Source organism: Balaenoptera physalus (genome assembly GCF_965194825.1).
Source record: "Balaenoptera physalus genome assembly, chromosome: 16".
NCBI classification, from domain to species: domain Eukaryota; kingdom Metazoa; phylum Chordata; class Mammalia; order Artiodactyla; family Balaenopteridae; genus Balaenoptera; species Balaenoptera physalus.
The window spans coordinates 63,402,685-63,412,362 of NC_138898.1; the positions used below are offsets into that span (position 1 = coordinate 63,402,685).

Below are 9,678 nucleotides of genomic sequence, written 5' to 3' on the forward strand. Positions count from 1 at the left end.
CCCCTTAAGACAAGGAGACAGTCTCATATGGCTGCTACTATGCGTTAAACACCTTTCTGACACTTGACACGTGCCTCCCTGTCTCTCTCTCTCTCCCTGCCTCCCTCCCTCTCAACCAAACACAAAGCAGACCTTCTCTCAGAGCAGAGCAAGACACCAATCTCTAGCTGGAACTTACTAACACTGTTTGAATTTCACTGCATTTTTTTAAGGGTTACCTCTTTGTGACAGGTGATTCTGGCTTTCCGTGTATAGTAATTCTATGTTTCCCTTTGAATAAAACTTACTTAAGGAAACCAAGTAACTTGATTTGGAGAATATAATTGAATAACATCACAGCTGGAACTTGAATAGAACTGGCAAAAATCATAAAAGTGTATCTCCAGCGTCTGACAGTTTGGAAACCTCAGTTTAAAGCTTAAAATGAGGGAATGGCTGTAAAATCGGGCTGCCTGTGTTGGAACCCTCTAGGTTCTGCCACCTAGCTGCTGTGTGACCCTGGGCACTTTATTTAACCTCTCTGTGCCTCAGTTTCCTCATCAGCAAAATGAGTATAATAACCATAATAGTACCTGTTTCATATGGTTCTTGTGAGGGTTAAATGAGATACAATGCATGAATTATCAATACATAGACCAATGCCTACTGTCTAGTGAGCATTTGACATGGATGGGCTGGTAGCCACTGCTGTTCGTAGCAAATGGCAAGTTGGGAGTGAAACCAGGTCTGTCTGGCTTCATGGCTGTGCTGATTCAAATACATCTGTGCAGCCCGTGTGATGCAAGATAGTAATAATTATTACAGTTCCTATATTTGGGTGGTGATCCATTTTATTTCCACTTATAGTAAATCATTTGATCCTCATGACCCTTCTGAAGCAAGGCAGAGAGGCAGAGTGGGTCTAATTGAGTCTAATTCTTGTTTTATAGATAAGGCCACCACTACAGTCACACTGTTAACAGTCAGGACTCAAACCCAGGGCCTGGGTCCCAGCTCTTTCTGCCCCTCTGTGCTGCCTCCCACAGTGAAATGTTGGTGGGGAGGGGCCTTCCAAGGTGGACTTACCCAGGCCTTGCCCCCTCCTCTCCATTCCTGCCTCTGGATACCCCTCCCGCTGCACCAGGTGTGAGAGGTACGGAAGGGAGTATGTCATCACACAGGCCCCTGCAGGTCCCCAGGTGGGGCCAGCCCTGAACATCACCTTCCCGGCTCTGTCCTTGCCCGTCCTCATTTGCATTCATGCCCCCCCCCCCCCCCCCACCAGCTACCAGGGCTGCCCCAGAGCCACTCCCCCAGGGTCCCTTCTGATCAAGCAGCCCTGGCCATTCTCCTAGGCTGAATTCTGATGCAGCCTTGCAGGTAAGTTACCAGCCCACTGTCTCGCCTGGCTTCCCAGCCTGTGCTGGGGGAAAAGGGCAGGCGAGTGAGGTGCTCTGAGCCCCAGCTGGTTCTATGGCTCTGAACAACTTCCAGGGTGGTCCTAAGTGTCAGAAGCACATTAACGCATGAACGCTTGAGCACTGTGGTGGGTAAGATGATGAGCTTGGGCATCAAGCGCCTGGAGTCGAACTCTGGCTTTGCCATTTACGCATTAGGGGGGCAATTCCTTCGCCTTCCTGAGCCCATCTCCTATGATGCAACCTAGGTGAAGTATGAGCACCCATTAGGTGCTCAGTAGTGGGCATTATTGTAAAATAGCAGCAATGCAACAATCAAGGAGCAGAGAGGCCAGTCCCAATTATTGGGTACCTATCACGTGTTAAGCACCTTACAGGCACCCTCTTACTTAATTTCGTCCATCGGGTGGGTACAGTGACTAATCTCATTTCCAGGTGAGGAAAATGGGGTTCGGGATCTAAGGGCTGTGTGAGTTGGGGCAGCAGGGTTCCGTGCGGACTGGGATGCGGTGGAAGCGCTTTTTGGTTTCTTAAGACTAGAGGGGGCGGGGAGGGCCCGCTATTACGCCCTTGACCCGACCGTCCTCTCTGGGCGGGTGGCGGGGTGGGGGTTGGGGGGCGTGGGGTCTTCCAAGTGGGCAGCACGCACAGGCGGCGTTAGGACCACGCGGAGGCCAGAGGGGCCAGGTATCCCGCGGCGGCTCGGAGAGGCCTTGGGGAGCCGAGCTCGGCCGAACAGAGCCGAGCATTGCCGAGGTCCGCCGCCGACAGATAACGAGTTCGCGTCCGGTGGGATCCGGGGCAGCGGCAGGGGAGGGCGGCGTGGTGACGTCATCAGCACGCGGCACGTGGCGGCCTGGGAGCTCCGGACCCGTGCGGAGCCCTTGGGCTACGGCACTTGTATCTGTATGAGCCCTTCACCTTGAAACTGCTGGAGGCGCGGGAACAGCATGTGCAAAGGCCCGGTGGCCGGAGGGAGTGAGGTGAGTGCTGAGGCCAGACGCGTGGGCAGGGACACCCTGCCGCCTCATGGGTCCTCGTGGGAGGTGGGCCTTCTGAGCGCGGCGGGGAGCCACTGGAGATGGGGCTTGGAGATGCCCGACCTCACATGGAGTGTGTGGTTTTGGGGCGGGTGGGAGGGAGGGTAGGCGGTTGTACTGGGGCCAAACAACCCGTGTAGATCGTGGAACCTCTTTCCCCTGTGGGCTGTCTGAGGGCCAGGACCAGGTGGGAGGGGCAGTTGAGCGCCCACCTTGGGCACTGTTGTCCCGCTGTGAATTTGCTTTATTGAAGACTGCACTCCTCTCTGTAAGGGACCTTGAGACCCCCTAGAATCAGGCCAGGCCCATGTTATTCCCTAGAAGCCTCGCCCTGGGGAGTCTCTGGATGATGGGAGTAGACACCAGGTGAGGGGGATGCAAAGCAAGCCTCCAGGTGGCCGCACCCACCCTGTGTCAGGCCCAATCCACCTCCTTTCAGGTCCTGTGTGTCCTTCCCCAAAGTTGAGGCCAGCTCCGCCCTGCACAGGTGAGCACTGCTCCAAGAAGCCCCTCACTGGAGTCTGGGGGGCTATGCCCTGGGGCTTTGTTCAGACCTAGGCTTGGGGTCTGATAATAAATGGGGTTTCTGACTGATGCCAGCCCCAGGGCTGGCCACACCAGGCCTGGCCCATACTTGGTCTCAGCATTGGACCAGGTAGGTCCCGTGGCTGTCCCTGCCTCTTTGTGGCCTGATTGGCTTAAGCTGAGGCATTGAGGGGTCTGACCAAGAATGACACCCCTCACCCCAATCCCCAAACACACACATAACAAGGCAAGAAGCCTAAGACCTTCTCCCCAAGCCCCCCTGCCTTGGTGCACCTCTACCTAGGAGTCAGAGGACCTGGTCCCAGCACAGATGAGATCAGGTCATGCCCAGGCTCCCCATCACACTTCACATACACAGTCCTCACTAGCGGCTCCGCCCACTGTCCGCCCATCCCACCTCATGTCCTGCCGCTGGCCTTCACTCCATCATCTCCCCTCCAGCTCAGCCAGCGACTGGAACGGGCTGAACTTGCTCCCAGCTGACGGCCTTTGCACTTGCTGTTCCCTCTGCCCAGAATGCCTGCCTCCCAGGCTGGCGCTGACCTGTCATTCCAGGCACAATTTCAGTGTCACCTTAGAGGAGCCTTCCTGACCTTCTTTCTAAAATAGCCCCACCCACTGTCCAACCACCTTGTCGAGTTTCCATCTGAGTACTGTCACTCCTTGGTTTGTTCTCGTGCCTTTAGTTTCATATTTAGTTACTGTCTGAGGCCCTGAATGTGAACTCCACGAGAGCGGGGACTGGACTCCCTCAATTTTGTCCGTTCCTGTATCCTTTGGGCTTAGAGTAATGCCTGGAACATAGCTGGTGCTCAGTGAATCTTTGTTCTATGAACCTCATTATCATTTATTGGATACCACATCATTCAGAGACATACTGCCAGGCTCTGGGCTCAATGCCTTGTGTGCATCACCTCAGGAAGAGGCTCAGCTCTCCACTTCCGGACTGGGGGACAGTAACAGTTCCACTCATAAAGTTGGGAGGATCAGGCAGGCTGAGGTGAGGCCTGGGAATACGCGTCTTCACAGGGTTCCTCCCTCTTGCCTCCTCCACTCTTGAGGAAACCAATTGCCTCGAGAGTGGGGTGGACCTGGTGCAAGTCTTGGTTATCACCGTTGAGCTGTGTGACCCTGAGTAAGTGACTATACTTCTCTGAGCCCCCGTTTCCTCATCTCTAAAATGGGGAGCAGCGTCCCCAGCTCTGGAATGGCTTTGACGCAGGTCAGAGGTTGTTCCCACACCCGCACGCAGTCCCCACCGTTCTAAAGAGCTGCCCCTTTTCCATCCTGTTTGCCCTCCACTGCCCAGCTCAGCCGCTCCTGGGCCCCCAGCCCAGTTCCACACACACACCAACCCTCCTCTCACTTTTTATTCTTGTAAATTGACGTCAGCACTGCTGAATCATGAAGCTGAGGTTTGAGAGAACCTGCACCACGGGGAAGCCACACAGCCTGCGCTGCCCCCCCTCCCCGCCCTCCTGCTCTGCAGTGTGTCTGCACTGGTGTATGCTGGAGATCTGTCACTCAGGGCCTGGAGTGCAGCTCCTGGGGGGCTTCTAGTTCACTTTAGGTCACAGTATGTGTGTTAATATAGCTTTTTTTTTTTTTTGGCTGCATTGGGTCTTCGTTGCTGCACGCGGGCTTTCTCTAGTTGCAGCGAGCGGGGGCTACTCTTCGTTGCAGTGCGCGGGCTTCTTATTGTGGTGGCTTCTCTTGTTGGGGAGCACGGGCTCTAGGCGCACGGGCTTCAGTAGTTGTGGCATGCAGGCTCAGTAGTTGTGGCTTGCGGGCTCTAGAGTGCAGGCTCAATAGTTGTGGTGCATGGGCTTAGTTGCTCTGTGGCATGTGGAGTCTTCCTGGACCAGGGCTTGAACCCATGTCCCCTGCATTGGCAGGCGGATTCTTAACCACTGCACCACCAGGGAAGTCCGGTATAGCTTTTTTAAAAATGACTCACAAAGAGAAGGGGCCAGCTCTGGGAAGTGTGATTAGAGGAGCTTTAGTCTTAGCTGTTTTGCTAAGGGGAATGGGTTTGTGTATGAGTTTGTATAATGAAGATGTGATATTTAAGCTTTTTTTGAAAGGAGGAAAAAACCCTGGAAATATTGTAAACTAACTGCGATTCGTCCCTCTTTAGATGAGGACCTGTTTCCTCATCTGCAAAATGGGCATGTTAATAGTACCTAAATCCTAAGGCTCGGGTGAAGGTTGAATGCTTAACATAGGTAACTAGGTGCTCGGAATGGTACCTGCCCAGTGACGCTATATATAAATGTTAGCAGCTGCTACTGTTATTATTATTGCAACCATTAGGCCCTTGTGGGAGGCTGTGTTGCCTAGTGGTACCCAGCCTCTGAAGCAGTACTAAGTTTGAAAATCTGGCTCCACCACTTGCTGTATGCCCTACTTTGCCTCTCTGAGCCTCAGTTTTCCCATCTGTAAAATGGGGGAGAGGTTGCTAACTCACAGGCTGGTTGTGCGGCTTAAACAAGGTAGCACAGGGCCCAGCATACAGTAAGCGCTCATAAGTGTTTGCCGTATGCGCAAGCACTGCTTTCTTGGGTTTCTCTCGGCACTGCCCAAGCTGGGTAGGAGACAGGAAAGTCAGAACAAGGACAGGAGTTGGTCCACACAGTAGAGAACAAAAGTCAGGGAGATGGTTCAAAGAAGAAAAAGCAGTGATTCCTTGGAGGCACACAGACATCACCTCCTTTCCTCCCACCCCACTTCATTAAAGGATGAAATTGCCAAAGCTCTCTGAGATACAAAATCTCTCCTGGTCATTCTTAACCTTGAGGTCTGGAACCTATTTAATCCCTAAGACAAGCCTGGGCCGCTCCAGCTCTCCAACTATGAAGTTAATTTTATGCTGCACTTTCAAGTCTGAAAGGTATTATTAAATATTAGGACACTCCATTATAAGCATGTCCAAGGCTGCAGAGGGCCATTCTGACCTCTAAAAATGTGTCTGTAAAGCCGTTTAACCCTAAACCTGAAAATGACTCGATTCACTGGGTGCAGCAACACAGCCCTGAGTGGCCAGCAGACTGGCCACAGATACAAGGCGTAGCCATAAAACCCGTTTCCTGGGCACTCTCTGGTGATGCTGGCCGGCCCAAGCTCCAGAAAACGTCACCGCCTCCGTCCCCTTTGCATCAGTGCCTACTGCTGAGGGTTACAGCAAAGCACCTCTTCCAGCAAGCCCATTTTAGAGGTAGTCGCTGAGGCCCCGAGAGGTAAAGGGAATTGCCCAAAGCTGCCAACAGGGCCCTTCTGACACCACAGACCACAGAGCATCTTTCTGGCTCCAAGTTGTGTGTTCACCAAAAAGTACACAAGACAGAACAGGGCGGGAAGAAGGAAGTTCAGACCCAACCCTGTATCCCCATCCCATATAAAATATGCCTTCCTATATGCTGAGTTTCAGAATGTGCCACGCCTCCTTCCAAAAACTCAACAAGCCCCCACCCCCACCCTCTTCCTGGAAAAAGTTGTGGTTATAGAATGAAAGAAGTTTCCTCTCTGTCATCCATTCAAACAGATTTCTGGGAGGACAGCCAAAAAAGGCCCCAGTATCTTCTCTGACATAAGAATGGCCACAGGCAAATTTACCCCGCCTCAGTTTTCTCTTCTGTAAAATGGGGATAAGAGCCTTGCTTCATAGGGTTGTCTTTATAGATTAAGTAAATTTAAGCATGTAAAGCACAGAACAGGGTCTGGCACACATTAAGTGCTCAAACATGAGCTGCCATTTTACACACAATACCAAAACTAGACCAACGGTTCATCTACCCCTGAGAGCTGAGGGTGGAGCCATGCAGGGTTCCCAGCCACAGAACACGGGCCATACACCATCTTCGGCCACACGGGTCAGTCTTAGGAACCTGGACCCACTCAGAACCATGGAAAACCTTTGCCCAAAGCACACGCTCTAGAAACCTTTTTTCTTAAAAAAAAAAAACTTTCATAATAAAGTTTATTACCTAAACTGGTGGTAAAAAATATAAAATAGGATTCTGCACAGCAGAAAAATAAAGCCAGAGACCCTCCCCCAACCCCTGGTTTGTGCAAAGATACTGGGTATATGTAAACATGAAGAGGTAGGAGGTACGAGTTCAGGTCCTGGCCCCAGATACAATTAAGTTAAGCTGCTACGACAACCAGGGGGACCCAGAGGGAGCACCGGGAGGGGGCACCCCCACAAGAGGTGGGGAGGGGTCTGTGGCCTTGTCTCCAACCCAGGGCAGAAGGCGCCTCGCCCCCTACACCCTCTCCCTCCAACCCAGGCGGGGAGGGCACCCACGTGGTTCCAGGGAAATAATAATAATAGAAAATAATAAGGCGCCCCAGTTAATGCTGCGTGCGCGGCCGGTCAGATCTGGAAGGGGAAGGAGCTCAAGTAGTCCCGGAGGACGGGGTTGAGGGGGATGCGCGCCAGGTTCTCGCGGCCCACGGTGGCCACAATGCTCTGGCGGCACAGCTCCTGAAGCGGCCGCACACGGCGCTGGCGCAGCGGGGCCCCCAGCATGCGGGGCGGCGCCGCCACGTAGTGCTCCAGCAGCTCGAAGAGGCAGTCGAAGCTCTCGCGGCTGCCGTCCAGGTGGAAGCGGCCGGCCTGGAAGTGCACGCGGATGCTCGTGGGGCCCGAGGCCATCTTCACGCTGAGAGCGAAAAAGCAGTTCCGCTGGCGGCTGTCGCGCACCAGAAAGGTGCCCACGGGCTCGGCGCGCAGCCGCTCGTGCGCCCCGTGCACGCTCAGGGGTCCCCAGTAGAAGCCGCAGGCGTCCAGGAGCGCGCTGGCCCGGGTGATGCGCCGGTACTCGGCGTGCGAGCGGAACGTGCGGAAGTGCGTGTCGCCCGGGGTCGGAGCCGGGGCAGCCGGGCAGGGCCGCGGGCGCGCCGGGGCAGCGGGCGAGGAGGAGGAAGAAGAGGAGGAGGAGGAGGAAGGCTCTGGCCGCCGTCGGGGCTCTGCTGCCGTGGAGATTGCATTGTCGGCTGCCACCTGGTTGTGTGCTACCATCCTACACGCGGGGCCGGCCGGAGGGGTGGGCCATAGCGTCCGGGGGTGCGCTGATGAGGGAGACAGGCTGTGAGCAGGGAGTCTGGGTGGGGCTGGGCAGGTGAGGGCCCGCGAGGCAACTTGGGAGGGGTGGGGCCCTGGGGTGAGCCGCTCCTAAAGGGCCGAGGGCTCAAGACCAAGTCCGCGCGGCCCTTTGAGCCTCAGTGGGCTCATCTAGAAAATGGGCTTCCCCGCTCGCGGAGCACTTCAAGGCGGGTGGGAGCTCGGTGGAGCGGAGTGCAGCCCCCGAGTCGCTCCGAGTTTGGGTACAAGAAGGGGGCGTGGAGAGGTGCCGGGGAGAAGCCTGCCCCGATTCCGGCCAACCGGCCCTCGGCTCACCGCCCCGCGACCGCCGCCTCCTGGCCAGGCCTGGAATTGGCGCCTTGTCCGGGCGAATTGGGGAAAGGCAGGAGAAAAGCTGCGCTGCGGGAACCCCACGCGCGGGGTCTGCCAGGGTGGGGCCAGAGGGGGCCAGGAGCGTGGCGGCCGCGACCCCACCACGCAGCCCCCGAGGCCGCCCAGACACCCGGCTGTCCTGTGCTTTCCTCCCCTCTCCCTCCCGCTTCCTAGCCCAGTGCCCCGCTCACCTGGCGGCGGGGCGCGGGGCGCCGCAAGCGGGGCGGCTAGGGTCTCCGGGGCTGCTCTCGCGCATGCTCCAGGGCCAGGAGCCGTGCAGCTGCCACGGCCGCAGCTCTGTCTGCTGCGCGCCCGCCCCTGCACCAGTCTTTTAAACCGGCTTGGGGGCGTGGTCGGCCGAAGGCTCCTCCCCCTACAGACCCCACCCCCTTACAGGCCCGCCCTTCCGCGCCACTTTCGGTTTCTTTTTCTGCGCGCCGCGGAGGCCAGGCCGGCTCGACCTTTTCCACGAATCAGGGAGCCCTACCCGGGGAAGCCCCCCGCCCTGACCTAGCCTCGCATCTGTCCTAGGATGCCCCCACCCGTCAAGATCTCTAGCACCACCTCTCAACCTCCTGGGCACTTCTCAGACGCCCCCTTCGGAACTGGCGGCCCTACTTTGCCCCCATGTACCTTCGGTCGCAGATTTCTGCAGGCAAGCCCTTTAGGATACTCTGGACTAACCGTGACACACCCCTCTTCCCCTCCAGGTGTCTCAGCACCCATCTCTGGTAGAGCTGTGTCCTCTACTCCGGAGCCAGACACCTCCACCCGACCCTGGGGTCCCACCTCGGACCCCTCGGGACTGCTCCCTCCACTGCCCTGCCCACGTAGTCTCGGAGCCTCTGGATGGCCGCCTCCGCACCCTTCCCTGCCTGTCGCTGTCCCTGGTCTTGGCATGGGCTTCCCAGGAAGCGGCGGCCTGACCACAGGCTTCGGAGGAACCCTTTGGCGGTGCGGGAGGGGTGCCTCGGCTGCGAGCCCAGTTCCTCGGAAACCGGTTGAGGACCGGCAAGGTACCGGCGGCCTTGGCCAGCCCTCCCTATTGCACGACAGCTGGAGAAACTGAGGCCCAGTGGTTGGCAGAGGGGGAGCTCCAAACGAGGCACGCCCTCCTCGCTTTTATTTTGGGGAGAGGAAGGCGCATCTGGACACCCCTAAATGCACTTGGGAGCCCAGTGAAAAGATAGTTCATTTTCAGATGTGATAATTCCAAAAACCTACTTTGAGTTTTCCTGGC

The 9,678-nt window shown here is 56.3% G+C and overlaps 1 protein-coding gene across 1 annotated transcript; it reads right to left on the bottom strand.

Moving 5' to 3' along the window:
• Positions 1-6,942: 6,942 nt before the first annotated feature.
• SOCS1 (suppressor of cytokine signaling 1) lies at positions 6,943-8,738 on the bottom strand. Its single transcript, XM_082432049.1, has 2 exons — positions 8,630-8,738; positions 6,943-8,053 (listed from the first exon to the last, which is right to left on the bottom strand). Exon 2 carries the CDS (start codon positions 8,001-8,003, stop codon positions 7,356-7,358), a length of 648 nt encoding a protein of 215 aa, XP_082288175.1. The 5' UTR covers positions 8,004-8,053; positions 8,630-8,738; the 3' UTR covers positions 6,943-7,355.
• Between the last annotated feature and the right edge of the window lie 940 nt (positions 8,739-9,678).

Coding starts and splice junctions, on each gene's coding strand:
- SOCS1 (XM_082432049.1), bottom strand. CDS start 8,003: ATGGTAGCACACAACCAGGTGGCAGCCGACAATGCAATCTCCACGGCA.